Genomic DNA, 15747 nt, shown 5'->3' on the forward strand with positions numbered 1-15747 from the left:
CGTCTCTAATTAGAAAATACCAACCATATGATAATTATTATGGATGTGTTTTTCTCCACCCCAGCCTTAGAGGAAAAATGCTTTAGTTGACTTTATTTTCCCTTAAGAGATTTTGGTTAAATCATCCAATAAAATAAGATAGATAGAAATTTTATCTAGTGAAAAATGTTAGATAAACAAGATGAAAATTTTTACCCCCCAAATTAAAACATCCTTGAGGCAAATGGAATTTGAGAATAGGTTTGTTGTTGAGTCTCACGCCTTCCAAAGTCCTCCACATCCAACCAGCATCTTTATAGGAGAACACCCTCTCAAGTGTAAATTATGGTGACTTAAAATGCTTTTACCAAGTAGTTCTAGGATGTGTGTGTGGTGTGTTTTCATTAAAAATTGTTTGTAAGATTTTTCCCCTTTACCCTTATTTGTGGAAAAAGCCTTCAGTTGAGGCTATGTGAATGATATTTTGTAGTAGTTTTTACTGAAAACAATATAAATTAGAGACACTGTCAAGGCATTATGGATATAATACTTTTTTGTCTTAACACAAAGCAAATAATTCTTATCTCTAAGAAGACTGATGTTGCTAATCTCTGGGAGCCATAAAGTGAACATGTCCCTGGAAAATTCTTAAAATGATTACTCAGTTTTAGATTTAAAACGTCATTTCATTCATTCAAATGAAATGTGTTCACTTAGAAAGCCAAAAGATGTTAATACAAGTAAGATTTTCAGGTTAAAGAAGTAATAAATTTGTTTAGAAGATATTTGGATCACAATCTTGATTGCTGTGTTTTTAAATTTACAAGACAACCTAAAACATTTATAGATGTTATTCTCTTGAATATGTTTTTTATTTATTTTAGTTAGGATTCCTTTCCACAAAAAAATAATTCTGTGCCAAAGCACACTCTAAATCTCTTCACAAATATTTCATCTGCTTCTTGAAGGATAATGATTCCTATTAAGAACTGGGTATTATCCAACATAACATGCTGAAGCCTTAGAAAATCACAAGCCTGTTTACAACTGTAGGTATAAATAAACTGTAGGTATAAATAAACACAAACAAAGAATAGATTTATTATGAAGCATGTAAAAATTACTTTGCAGTATAACAATACTGAATGAAAAATCTTTTTCCCTAGATAGAACTCATTTGAGCAAGAGAATACCTAACCATTGGGCCTACTGTTAATTCTTGAGAGTCCTTTAAAGAGACACATAAAAGACAGAATGATTTTTTAAGATACCTGGGAAAAAAGCTCAGACCAAATAGAGGAGAGGCTTTTAAAAAGGATAAAACGTGACCAAGTAGGATTTAATTCAGGAATGCAAGGATGGATCATAATATGTATAATTAATTTATTGTACTGTTTTCAGATAGAAAAGAAACTGTGTAATAGTATATATTCAAAAAGTATTTGCTAAAATTAAAGACCAGTTTTTAACTGAGAAAATAACCTTTAACAATAGGAGGAATAGGAAATAAGAGGAAACTTTAGCTGATATAAGATGTCTATCAAAAACTATGTAAATACATAACTAAAGTGAAACATAAGCATTCTCTGTCAATTATATCTCAATAGAACTGAAAAAATATGAGTTCTCTATAAGTCAAAGATATTTCCATCATTGCTGTTACTCAGTATTTCCCAGAGGTCATAACCAGTGGGCTAAGATAAAATTAAGACATAAGAGAAAAATAAGAAAAATTGTTTGCATATAATATTCTCTTCTTTAAATTTAAAAGAAGCAGCTGAAAATCTGGAGAACCAATAAGATCACTTTGTCAGGCACTGAAATATAAATATTAAATTAGTAACTTTCCAATATGCCACCAAGAGCCAATTAAAAGAGAAAAATAAATGCTATTAATACCGACAAAAATGATAAAAATATAAGAAGATAGCATGAAATGTGCTGGATTTATGGAATAATTTCCTATACTGCAAAAGCTTACTACCGAATATCAACGATTATCATAACAAATGAGCTACTCACCATATTCCTGATAGAGCAGCTCCCTGTTGTTACTGGGCAGCATCTCCATTCACCATCAGTGTAATTCCAATAAAATCCCAGGGTGTTCCATCTATAGATACGCAAATTAGTGCTTAAGTTTGGCCAAGTGTGTATGCAAAAATAGAGAGAGGGAAGGCAAAGCTGAAAGCACAACAAATTTTGTTGACCTTTTGGGCTTCTCGTATAGCTCAGTCGTATAGCTCAGTCGTAAAGAATCTGCCTGCCAAGCAGGAGACATGGATTCAATCTCTGGGTCGGGAAGATCCCCTGGAGAAGGAAATGGCAACCCACTTCAGTATTCTTGCCTGGGAAATCCCATGGACAGAGGAGCCTGGAGGGCTACAGCTGAAAGCTCAGCGAGTTTTGTTGACCTTTTAACTCTAGTTAAAACACCTTACAAATCTGTGTACAAGCAGAACTTAAGGAGTGTCCAGTGTACTTATCATTCAGTGCAAATGCCCAACGGCCTCTTGACAGATGACTTAAAGGACAGTTTTAAATGCTTTATATTCCAATGAGTTTAAGAGTTTGACTAGACACTGAAACCAAAATCCTATTTGAGTTTTTAAAATTATTTTTCTTAAAAACAAAACCCTAGAGGAAAACAAAAGCAATTTTTTAAAAAAGTTGTTATTAAGGTATAGTTGATTTACGATGTTCTGTTAGTTTCTGCTGTGCAGCAAAGTAAATCAGTTATACATCTATATACATCGACCCTGTTTTAGATTCTTTTCCCATCTAGGTCATTGCTTATTGAGCGGAGTTCCCCATGCTGTACAGTAGGTCCTTATTAGCAAAACGTTTCATCTTTGTGACTTGTAGTTCCTGTCAGCTATGTCTGGAAGCAGTCCTCGAAGACACATATTTAAAAGTCCACCACCTACAGCAGTGAGGACTTAATTGGAGATCCGAGCACTGTGTGGAAGAGTTTAAAGATTTTATTTCATTTCAGTGCCATGAGTGCTGTGGTTGGACACTTTGCCCTTGTGACATTCTTTTATATCTGATATCTTTTCCTCTTTGGAAAGTTTGTTTTAGAATCTCATATTTAGCTATTTTAAGCTAGACAGCCAGTATATTTTTAGCAACACACTTTAGTCAGAATATCCACAGCAATCCCAATGCAGGGAATTGTTACCACAGTTTACAAGGCAATAGCGACTCCCAGATAAAGAATGAGATGATTTGTCATCTTAGTACCTGTCTCAGAAATCCACATTAAACACTTTTTGCTTTTGGGAGAATGTTAGCGTGCTCTTTCTAGGCGTTAACATTCACCTCTGACAAAGTGAAACTATTGCTTTTGCCCAAATATAATCAGTCTTTTTCTCTAGGAGATAGGCAGTTTGGGCAGATTCTTAACCTTAAAAGGGAAAAAAATTTTAGTCCCTGAGAATATTGTTCTTCTGTCTCCAAAGACAATAAAGCAGAGAGCTTGCAACATATTCACATAATTAGGTTGTAAAGTGCTGATAATTGAGACCCCATATATTGTTTTTCCTTATTTCAATGAGCTCATCTGTTGTTTAATTCACACAGCACATTTGGAAATTGAGTGTATTTACTCTTTGAACAAATATTTATTGGTGCCTACTCTGCACCAATACTAGTATCTAGGCAAAGGCTGTAGCCTTTAAGAAAAAGTTGTCAGGGAACCTTAAAGCCTTCAGGAGTATGTTTGTGTGTGTGTGTGTGTGTGTGTGTGTGTGTGTTGTATGTAGGTGTGAGTAAATTAGCTGCCCTGTGCTTGGCAAGGTTTTGTGCTGTCTTTCACTTGTAGAACTTATACCAGAGTGACTTCTGAAGAGTTGGTGCTGACAGTGAATCAGACAATGTAGCCAGCCCAATCCAACTTACAAAGACCACTCTGGTCATCAGATAGACCCAATTCTTTATTCAGATGAAAAATGGAGATAGCCGTTTTTGACATTTTGATTATATATTAATTGTCATTAGTTTTACTAAAAGCTGATAATAATATCATATGATTTGACTACAAGGAGATCTCAGTGTAATTGAGATCCTCTTGATCTCAGTGTAATTGAGATCCTCTTCCACTTGCCTCAGAGTATTGGGTCTACATTTAAATAGTTATATAGGCTGTTTAGCCTGGCAATCATTCAGAGGAGAACAGCCAGGACTATGTGGGAGCTTGAAATTGTTCCCTATGAAAGATGGTCAGAGGAGCTAAAATATTGACCAAGGAAAAAAGATGCTTCAGAGATACAGCACACTTCTTTTCCAGTGTTTGAGGGTTTATCTTGTGGGAGAGAGACTAGAATTGATCTATCTGTACTCTTAGAGATGGAACTTGTGAGAAATACAGTATTTCTACTGAACACAGAGTGGTATATGTTTGTTCATATAAAGATTGGCTGACATCCTCCGTGGTTCCATCTTTAAGACCAGTGCACCCACATGTAGCTGGGGGAGTAATCTTTGTTTCTATTTCTCCCTTGCCCTTTAGATTGGTCTCTGTCTCTCCATCTGCATTTCATCCTCTCTGCCCAGGAGGACTGCGGTCACTTCCTCATTGGTCCCCTTGCATCCATTCTGGCCCCCCTCCAATCTGTTCATCATCTGCAAAAGTGTGGGCTTTACAAAATGCAAGCCTATCTTTTCAACACACTTGGCACTGCCTGTTCCTCTCATGTCTTCCCATTGCTTGGAAAAGTAAATCCAAAGTATAACATGGCCTCTAAGATACCCGCCTGCTCAGACACATGCATAGCCTCCAGCCTCATTGAGCCCCATTTAATTCACTGCTGCACCCTCTCAGACCTTCTTGCAGTCCCTGGCAAGTACCATGTTTCTCTTATAACAGAGCTTTGCACACACATTCCTTCTACTCAAAATCTGTATCTGCTGCCCTCCTCCCCCAATTCACTGATGCGTAGGAGCTCAACTCAACTCTAGATCTGCCTCCTTAAGATTTCTTTGTGATGCACTCACAACAGCCACAGCTGTTTGCATGTTACTCATTCCCATCTCCCACATTGCATGAGTCACTAAATAGGGGCCCGTTTTGCTTACCATTTTAATTCCAGAACATGGGGATGGATAGTAGGAGTGCAAATGTATTTATTGAATGGGTAATGACAGAGGACCTGAGAATCTGGAAGATTCATACAGGGGGTAATGGAAAAGCGTACAGGAGGAGGAGGTAGACCAGATGGTTAGTAAGGTCCACAGCAATCATGAGAGTTTATGCTTTTTACATATTTGATTCAGGCCTTCTTAATGACACTTATTCTTTTTATTACTCAGGGTCGAAAAAACTACCTGCTGATGATGCTTGCATTTTGCATCATCTTGACTGGAGCCTTATGCACAGCTTTTTCTAAAATTTGACAACCTCAAGGCCAGAAGATGGCAGCAGCTCTTGAGGGCACTTCTCTCCTGGACAAAGAGATTGTGCTGAGAACAGAGCTCATGTTCACACAGCAAGTGGATCTTCATCCGTCCTGGATTAGGGTAAATGATTTTCTTTCCCACAAATGTGACATTGAAGGAAAACCAGCTTTGAGTCAAAGCGTAAAAATGAGTTCTTCTAATGAACTGTTGATGAAGGTAGGACTTGACCTCATTGTATCTGAAGATGCTGCTTTAACCACAATATGTGTTTACTGGTGCAGAATCTAGCAAACAGTGTGGCATTCGTATGTAAAGAATTTTGTGTGTGTCCACATTTCCAAAATATGAGCCTCATTCATGAAGACAGGCATAAAAATGTGGGGGATGAAGCAGGATGAAGACGTATATTATGAAGGAATTAGGATCCAAAGATATCTGGAGCCTTTGTCAGAAAAAGTAAATGTCAGAGTTGGCAAGTGAATGTTAAAAAGGCCATTTCATTATTTTCAGGCCAGACTTATTTTTACTTCAAATTAATGTTGCCCAATTCTCAATCACCCACCCAGTTAGCTCAAAATACCTTTGATATCTCCAGATAAAATCCATCCTCAGAGAACAAAAACTTCCCACTGTTGAGAATATGTGTGTAACACATATACATATGTTTACAAGTACACACCTGTAAATACACATGCATATATGAATGTTCTACTATAAATTGGGGGTAAATTCTAGAATCGCTGAAGCAGGATTCTAGCTTATTACACACCCATGAATACACACACATATATGTATGTACTACTCTAACTTGTGGAGAAATTCTAGAATTGCTGAAGCAGGATTCTAGCTTCTCAAAGTGAGAATTTTAAGGGACCAATGCACTCCATTAGATGTACAATTTAATTTTTTTCTGAAATATATTTTTTCTAAAACCCCTCTTGTAACCAGTGGTTTTCTTCAATTTTTAAATGGTGGTTTACACTAGGTCAAAGAAAATCACAGAACATGATAATTGTCTTTAAGAAAACTGAAGTGGAACTGCTAGTACAATGTTTATTTCCATGGTTCCCAAACTCTTAAAATAATAGAATAAAAATAACTGGAATAGTGCATTGTAAGTTTCACCCATTCCCACTTGATGATAGCACATTACTTTGCTACTTGGAGGGGCAAAATATGTGTGATTCCCTAGCTGATCTATGTGGGTTTAAATCCTATCTCTGCTTCATCTTAATTGTGTGCCTTTGGATAAATATTCTGAATCAGATTCCTCATCTGTAAACTCGGGCTATTGCTAGCATCCATCTCACATGGTTACCAGGAAGTTCAAATTAGTGAAAATCTATATTTTCATGATTGTCTGGCGCTTGGAAAACATTGTATAATTCTAAGCTATTATTATTACATCTTGTTTGAGGAAAAAAGCCTGTGTCTTTAGATCGGAGAATACATTGTAAGAACTGTTTCCCTTACCACTACCCGCTGACCCAAACAACTAGTTATTCCTGTCTATGAGTGCAATTTAAAAATGACACTGCTTAATTGTTGAATTGCAGGTATAAAATAAATATTTGATTAACATCTTCCAAAATTTCATTTAATTTTAACCTGAAATGTCACTAATTATAATAACTTTGAATAAATCGATACGAAACAAAACTATTTTTCTCATTTAAATATATTTAAAAATTTTTATATTAATTGCATTGAATTACTTTTTAGTTGAGGTTGCAAATTGGTATGCAAAATTTTAAATCTGAAGTAAAGCAGTTGCAGAGGAAAAATGAAAAAAAAAAATCTCAATACCACTGTATAGTTTCTGCTACCAGGCAGCGCCTATAGCATTAGTGAGAGTAGTGTTAGTAGAAGTCAGAGAAAAGAAGCTTTTTCAAAATGCTTACCAAACCAGCACCTTTTTAGGTAGTTCAGTTCAGTTCAATCCTAGAGACTAGCCTAGATTAGGGCAACTGTAGATCTCCACTTTCTTTGCTTACCTTAGGAAGTTAACGCCCATGTCTTTGAAGTTTGGGGCTTTATCTTCCCTTGTCTAGTGTGGTCAGATTCTTGTGTTTGCATTAACTTTGTCTTCGCTTTCTGTCTCTTTGTGCAAAGAGGCAGCACTTAACTCCCAGTGAGACTGGCGTCCAGAGTAAGAATTTTCTACTTTCACAACAAAAATGCCTGATTACTAAAAATCCCTAACAAGTGTTAGAGAATGAATAATACAGCATTTCCTCTGAGCTACCAAATCTTCTTTTAGTCCTGTTGTACTGATTTATTTGTACTGATAGAGTTGCTACCTCTTAGCCTTGTGTGTATCAATATTGAGGGAGCTTCTGAAAAACTCACTCAGTAAAAAGATGTAGAACCATGTACGTGGTATTGTGATACCATTTTTTAAAAATTGTAAAAATCAAAGTAATACGCACATTTTCTATAAATTCATATGTATGCAACATGTTAGAAAAACATGTACGCCAAACTCATAAGGGTTACTTCTAGTGAGGATAAATGAGATCACAATGGCAACACTGGCTCAAGGTAACCTCGAGCATTACCTGTAGTGCTCTACTTTTTATGGCAATGAATTATCTGTGTTAGTTAATATGTGTTAAAGAATCAACAGCAAAATAGCTCAGAAGCATATGCTAAATGTTAAAGAAATTAAAGCTAATCAAAGAGAGTGTGGAGGAATGTTATTTTCCTTTTCATCCTTTTTGGTACTGGTTAAAATTTCAAAACAAGAATGCATACACACAGGTACATACAAATAAAAGCAGCAAAAATCAAGACAGTTGGGAAAATTTCCAGCTTAGGAATCCCATCTCCTAAAGGTGGACCCCAGAAACTCACTTTCATGGCCTCCTGCAGTAGGGTCTAAGCCTAGTTCCATGGTCCTGCTTGAGATCCTGTGAACTACCTAACATAGTTGTTTCAGAAATTTGGCCTCATTAAAAACACACACACACAAATATCTTACAGTCTATTTAATTAACTTTAATGAGGTATAATTTGCATCCAATAAAATTCTCCCATTTTAAGTGACCAGTGCTGGGGGAGCCTGGTGGGCTGCTGTCTATGGGGTCGTGTAGAGTCGGACATGACTGAAGCAACTTAGCAGCAGCAGCTATGAGCTTTAGCAAATATACACTCATATAAGCACCACTACATGCTACACACAGAACATTTCCAGCAACCCCAAAAGTTCCCTTCTGCCTCTTTGGAGCTAACCTTATGCTCCAGGCCACAAGTGATCTGTTTTCTGTCATTCTAGATTACTTTTTGCCTATTCTAAAATTTCATATAAATGGGATCATATATAATGTACCCTTCGAATCTGATTTCTTTCATGTTCTAGCCATTTTCGAACAATTTTTCTTGATCTCAAACAATTATAATTCATTCTCAATTATTTTCCCTAGTGGAAGAAAGCATATGTGTGTATTCAAAATAAAAACAAAAGCAAAAATGACTAACATTTGGAATTATTATATTTATGTGTGTGATGTATCCTGCTTCAGAAATTAATTTTAAATTAATAGTGTAATTAAAAAGAATTCTTAGCTATTCTTTGAGTCCATCCCCGTTCCTTAATGTTCTCTTTTGAGGAGCTGCAAAATATTAAGCTGCTTAAACCACATCACCTCCATTTTCTGCATGTTGAAAACAATGCATACTCTTGGGTTTCCTACAATGGCCTAATGGATTACAATCTCTGGGGCTGGAAAGTATGAATTTGCACTTTTTACAAGGGTTCTTGGTGATTCTTATCACACCTGAATTCTAAATTCTTTTGAATCTGTGACTTATACCTTGATATTTAAAGGATTTCAAAGTACTAAGCTCTTACAAAATAAAGAATATTGTCTTCTACCTCTAGAGGAAGAGAGAAAAGATATTTAAAAGAAACAGGTATCCATTTAATTTTATGAAGATTTGGGGGAGAAAAAAATGAAATACTTCAAACTATTCCATTTAAGTGGTATTTTTAGCAAAAAATAACAATAATAATAACTGGGCATTGTATTATTATTTTTGGTTCAAACACTTAATTTTCATATGTAGAATCATCTCCAGTCAGTGGCCACATCCAATTTTACTTCAGATTCTACAAACTGACTCTTTCTTTCTTTAATAATAAAATCTCTAACACAATGCATATTGACAAGATCTCATGAAAACAAACAAAAAATCCCAACTTCCAAATGGATATTTTGCAGCAAGATCCAGTGAAACAAATCACTGGAAATGAACTGGAGAGGAAGGTGAGAATTGTTTCTTCTGTGGAGACAGCAGGCTGCAAGCCTGACCCCAACGTACTACTTATTACAGGCATAAGTCACAAATGCAGTATTCCACATGGTTTTCTGGAGAACCTCATAGAGTCTTCCAAAACACTGACTATTTTTTCTTTTTTATGTGCCTTTCTTTCTTCTTTAAAAAAATTTTATTGACGTATAGTTGATTTACAACCTTGTGTTAGTTGCAGGTGTACAGCAAAGTGAATCAGTCATATGTTCATTCTTTTTTGCTTCTTTTCCCATATAGGTCATTACAGAGTATTGAGTAGAGTTGGTTGTGCTATACAACAGGTTCTTATTAATTATCTAATTTAGGTATAGTAGTATGTAGATGTCAAGTTTATCCCTTCCTCACCTTTGATAACCATAACCATAGTTTGTTTTCTATGTCTGTGAGTCTGTTTTTGTTTTGTAAATAAGTTCATTTGTATCATTTTTTAGATACATATAAAAGTGATATTATATAATATTTGTTTTTCTGGGTCTGACGTACTTCACTTAATTTGATAATCTCTATGTCCACCTAGTTCAGTTCAGTTGCTTGGTCATGTGACTCTTTGCAACCCCATGGACTGCAGCATGCTAGACATCCCTGTCCATCACCAACTCTCAGAGCTTGCTCAAACTCATGTCCATCGAGTTGGTGATGCTATCCAACCATCTCATCCTCTGTTGTTGCCTTCTCCTGCCTTCAGTCTTTCCCAGCATCAAGGTCTTTTCCAATGAGTCAGTTCTTTGCATCAGGTGGTCCAAGTGTCAGAGTTTCAGCTTCAGCATCAGTCCTTCCAATGAATATTCAGGACTGATTTCCCTTAGGATTGACTGTGTCCATCCATATTGTTGCAAATGGCATGATCTCATTCTTTTTAATGGCTGAGTAATATTCCATTGTATGTATGTACCACATCTTCTTTATCCATTCCTCTGTTGATAGACGTTTCAGTTGTTTCCTTGTCTTAGCTGTTGTGAACAGTGCTGCTATAAACATTGAGTTGTGTATATATTTTTAAATTAGAGTTTTCATCTTTTCTGGAAATATGCTCAGCAGTGGAACTGCTGGATCGTATGGTAGCTCTGTTTTCAGTTTTTTAAGGCATCTACATACTGTTCTCCATAGTGGGTACACCAATTTGCATTTCTACCAAAAGTATAAGACGGCTCCTTTCTCTCCACACCCTCTCCAGCATTTATTATTTGTAGATATTTTGTTGGTGGCCGTTCTGACCAGTGTGAGGTGACACAGCTAAGAAAGAGATCTATTTTCCTTTTTCTCTTACCAACAAGGTACTTGTAAGTACTCTAACTCATTCATACCTTCCATAATTAAAGGGTTTATAAGCTTGTCTTTCACATATACCATAAAGTTCTGAATTATGAAACTCACCTCTAATTTTTTCTGACATAGAAAGCTGTTTTGTCTCCCTTTAAGAATTATATGAGCTTTATAGGCCATTGATAGTTAAAATTATTATGAAATGTGAATGTTGTTTAATTCATCTTTACATCTCAAGAACATAGCACAGTGTAGACACATGAGGGGAAAAAAGTGACTTTTTTTTTGCCATATACCCTGAAGAATATCTTTAAGTTATAGTGCAGAACTTATTACCCTTCTGTGAACTCTGATACTCAGATCCTTTTATATTATAAGAATTTTTGTGGTTTTGCTATTTGATTTTTTGTTCTTTGTTAGGAGTTTGTTTGTTTTTTGTATTGGGGGAAGTTGGTTTTTTGTTTAGTTTTGTTTTGTTTGGCAGTGGTGAACCTGAAATCTCCCAAACTCTAGGTCATTTGGGGGATTTTTTTTCCCACCTGTTTCTTTCCTTTTCTCTGATTCTTTGCCCAGTCTCTTTATTTTTCTCTGACACTTCAGTGACCTGAAGACTTGAGAAACTCCCTGGATATTGTTGGGGCTCTCGATCTCACTCTCTCTCTTCCCCCACTTTAGTCCTTTGTCCTACTTCTTGTACCTACCTTGACATTCCAAATTCTTATCTCTGTCTGCTCAACTCAGGAAGATTGCTGGGGTCTGTTTGTTTTCCCCCTTACTACACTGAAGCCTGCAAACTCTATCCAGGCAGTAAAACTGGAAAGTTGTAGGACTCAACTTGTTTCCCTTTGTAACAGGTATCACAGTCTTGTCCTGCCTATGGCCCAATATTTTATGTATTTTACTCATGTTTAAATTTCTTTATCGTGGGAGGATTAATGTGACTTCAGTTACTCCATCTGTGCCAGAAGCAGAAGCCCTCTGGTGAGCATTTGGTTACTGAATTGTAGCAGGTTAAATGACTGAAACTTCTCTTGGGTCTCTCTTTCATAAATAGCAACATCAGATAATAATTAGGCATTATACCAGGTTGAGTGTGACTACCCAGAAAGTGTGTCCAAGTCCTAATTTTCAGTACCTGTGAATGTGACCTTATTTGGAAATAAGGTCTTTGCAGATTTAATTAAATTATGGATCTCACAGTGAGGTCATCCTGGATTTAATATGGACTCTAACTCTTATAAGAGAAGGAGAGGGTTATTTGACATTCTCAGGAACACAGGAAAGAAGGATACTTTAAAAGGGAGGCAGAGATAAGAGAGACATAACTACAAGCCAAGAGATGACCTGGATTGCTGGAAGGCACTGGAAACCAAGAGACAGACAGAAAGGACTTCTCCCCCACGCCCTCCAGGACACAGCCCTGCCAAGATCTTAATTTCAGACTTGATAGCCACCAGGGGTGTATGTAAGAGAGCACACACCCCTAAGCAACTAACTCAGGTATCTCTAACCCAGTGAGCATACAAGATATTGCACAAAATAAGATGCACAAATGCAAACTATGAACTTTAGCCCTGGCAATACTGCTACTAAGATAAAGATGTTGGCTAAACTGCAAGGCAAACATAGAATAAGTAGAAAATTACATTTTGTGAAGGTCTGGAAAAGTGGCTGTTTTTGCCTCGACACAGTTGTGCATTTCATCTTAGTGTGAGAGGGGGCATACCTCTCTTCCTGTATGAAAAGAAAATGTGTCAAGTGATTTTTTGTTTGTTTGGTTTTCATTTTTATTTTTTTTTATAATCTTGATCAGGATGTCTTTTTTTTTTTAATTTATTCATCTAATTTTTAACTTTACAATATTGTATTGGTTTTGCCATACATTGACATGAATCCGCCGTGGGTGTACATGTGTTCCCCTTCCAGAACACCCCTCCCACGGTTTTCATTTTTAAAAAGGAAATAAGCCTGATGATCTGGCATGTTGTGTAAAGCATCTTAGGCAGACATCTCCGTATAGAAAACAGGAATTAGATAAGAAAAATAACAGAACTTTATTTTACTAGAACTTTATGTTCTAGTAAAAATAATAGAACTTTGTCTAAAGTTTCTTAATATTGACAGATCCTTCTAGCAAACAGGACATCGACATGAACTCAATCGTTTTTTAGCTACTGATGTACTCATGTGGGAACTATGTCATTTTCTTTTTCCTACTGAAGACAGACTGTCTCTCTGGAAGATAATTATACTCCTGTCTTTTTAAGGATTCTGAGTAAAGTGAAAAATAAAATATAACACAGAATTTTAATTATGTGAGCTGTGACTCACTCATCATTGTTTATACTGGTGCTGGAGCTACCTGTACATAACTCTGTAAAAGAGATTCGTTATAAGTAATTCATTCACACGATTATGAGGCTGAGTCGTTAGTCTGCAGTTGGTGAGCTAGAGACCCTGAGGGCTTGTGTAATTCCAGTCTGAGTCCAAAAGCCTGGAAAACAAAGGAGTTAATAGTGTCAAGCCCAGCTTGTATTTGAAGGCCAGAGAACCAGGAAAACCAAGGCTCTAATAAGTTCTGGTCTGAGTCTAGGTCTGCCCAAGGCAGGAGAAGACCCCTACCCCAACCCAGAGACAGGCAGAGAGAGTGTGGCTTCTCTCCTGGGTGTGTTAGGTCGCTTCAGTCATGTCCGACCCTGTGTGACACTATGGACTGTAGCCTGTCAGGCTCCTCTGTCAGTGGGGTTCCCCAGGCAAGAATACTGGAGTGGGTTGTCATGGCCTCCTCCAGAGTATCTTCCCGACCCAGGGATCAAACCCACATCTGTCAAATCTCCTGCATTGGCAGGTAAGTTCTTTACCACTAGCACCACCTGGGAAGCCCAGCTTCTCTCTTACTCAGCCTTTTATTCCATGTAGGCCTTCAGTGGATGGAATAAGGCCACCCAATCGGCCTCACTCATTCTGCCATTCAAATGCCAATCTCATCCAGAAACACCCTCACAAGACACACCCAGAGTCATGTTCAACCAAATATCGGGGTGCTCTGTGGCCCTGCCAGGTTGGCACATAGCATTAACCATTACACATATAGGAGAATATTTTGTCGTACTCAATCATATTTTACCCCTCAATCATAAAAAGAACTTGAGTTTAAATACTTGAATACACTGTTTGGTAATACTGATAGGTGGAGATTGCTTATGATATGTCTGAGACTATAGTTACAATATGCTTATTATAAACACACAAAAGAATATGCAATTCTTAGGAAATTTTCCTCTGGATTTTACCTAGTCTGATATTATTTCAAATTTCACTCACATATTAAAGTCAAATTCAACTCTGCAGAATTACACGTGAAACCATGTAAAAAATGTGGTTCAGCCTTTTAAGAAATTTGTGTAGTCTGAGAAAGGAAACAATATCTTCTCTGTGTGTAATTTATCTTTCAGCTGAAACCTGACATAAAGCTGTTGAAATATAAAGGGCAGAGTAAGTTGTCATTTACATGAGTGGTCACAGCATTAGGAGATTGGTGGTCAACTCATTCACGATAAATGTTTCAAATACATAAAATGTTTCAGTATGTGATAAAATTCCATAAATTCTGAGGGAGAAACTATACTAAACCTATGTTCAAAATAGTGTTTCTGTTTGGTTCAAAATATGATAACAGAGAAAGACGCTTTGGGGTAACTTTGAGGACTACTCTTATTGAGGCAAATTATGTAATTTGCAGGGTGATGGGACATGGCTGAGAAAAGTCAGATGCCTCTTCCCTGAGGCATCAGCACAGTCCACACAGACAGACTTCTCTCTTATCCACGTCCTAAGAGTCTGTGGTGTGAGGAAGGGAGGCGGGCAGAGAGCAAGGGGGTAGTTGCCCTGGTCTGACGTTGCAGATAGTTCTCCACTGGTTTTCGGTGTATACACGTGTACAGAGAAGCTTCTTCATCTGTCCTACAACCTCCGTTAAGAGTGGACACTCACTAGTGACCCCTGTGACATGCTGGGGAAGTGCACCCAAGAACAACTCGAGAAACTCTGAGGCTTGAGGTCTGAAGCCCCATACCTGAGCACTCACCCCAAAGCGATTAACATCGGAGATGTGACTGAAAGCAAATTGTAACAGCACATTTTAATGAAAAGCAGGTTCAGAGGAAATGTTGCATTTTTGTTAGAAACAGAAAATATATCAGAATTTGAAGACTATAGAGAAAACCACTGGATGGTATCAGGATACCTACATACCAGCATACCAGATCAGCAGTGAAACTGGGCATATCAACTGATTCCTCTTGATTTAACATTTTTCCTTTTAAAAATATATTTTTTGGTACTTCCGTGGTGGTCCAGTAGCTAAGACTCTGCCTCTCAATGCAAGGGGACCGGGTTCAATCCCTGGTCTGGGAACTAGATCCCACATGCTGCAACTAAGACCTGGTGCTGCTGCTGCTGCTAAGTCGCTTCAGTCGTGTCCGACTCTGTGCGATCCCATAGATGGCAGCCCACCAGGCTCCCCTGTTCCTGGGATTCTCCAGGCAAGAACACTGGAGTGGGTTGCCATTTCCTTCTCCAATGCATGAAAGTGAAAAGTGAAACTGAAGCCGCTCAGTCGTGTCCGACTCTTGGCGAACCCATGGACTGCAGCCTACCAGGTTCCTCCGTCCGTGGAATTTTCCAGGCAAGACTACTGGAGTGGGTCGCCATGACCTGGTGCAGCCTAGTGAATAAATAAATAAAAATATTTTTAAAATATTTTAAGAATATTTTTTATTGTGCAAGTAGTAAAGT

The 15747-nt window shown here is 37.3% G+C and overlaps 1 protein-coding gene across 14 annotated transcripts in view; it reads left to right on the forward strand.

Moving 5' to 3' along the window:
* Positions 1–15747, forward strand: part of TMEM144 (transmembrane protein 144) — an 87458-nt gene that overhangs the window by 57097 nt on the left and 14614 nt on the right. For 12 of the 14 annotated variants that reach the window (XR_014068845.1, XM_081541704.1, XM_081541709.1 and 9 more), the window contains one exon: positions 5290–5866. Coding sequence is in view for 11 of the 14 variants with exons in the window: in XM_081541704.1 (XP_081397830.1) it covers positions 5290–5373 (84 nt within the window). In the remaining 3 variants the exon portion in view is untranslated. Of the gene's footprint in view, positions 1–5289; positions 5867–15747 lie in introns of those variants that run through there. The other 2 variants (XR_014068844.1, XR_014068843.1) reach the window with 1 other exon arrangement.

The sequence above is a fragment of the Giraffa tippelskirchi genome, chromosome 11 (assembly GCF_054371585.1).
Source record: "Giraffa tippelskirchi isolate mGirTip1 chromosome 11, T2T-mGirTip1v1.2.pri, whole genome shotgun sequence".
Classification (NCBI taxonomy): domain Eukaryota; kingdom Metazoa; phylum Chordata; class Mammalia; order Artiodactyla; family Giraffidae; genus Giraffa; species Giraffa tippelskirchi.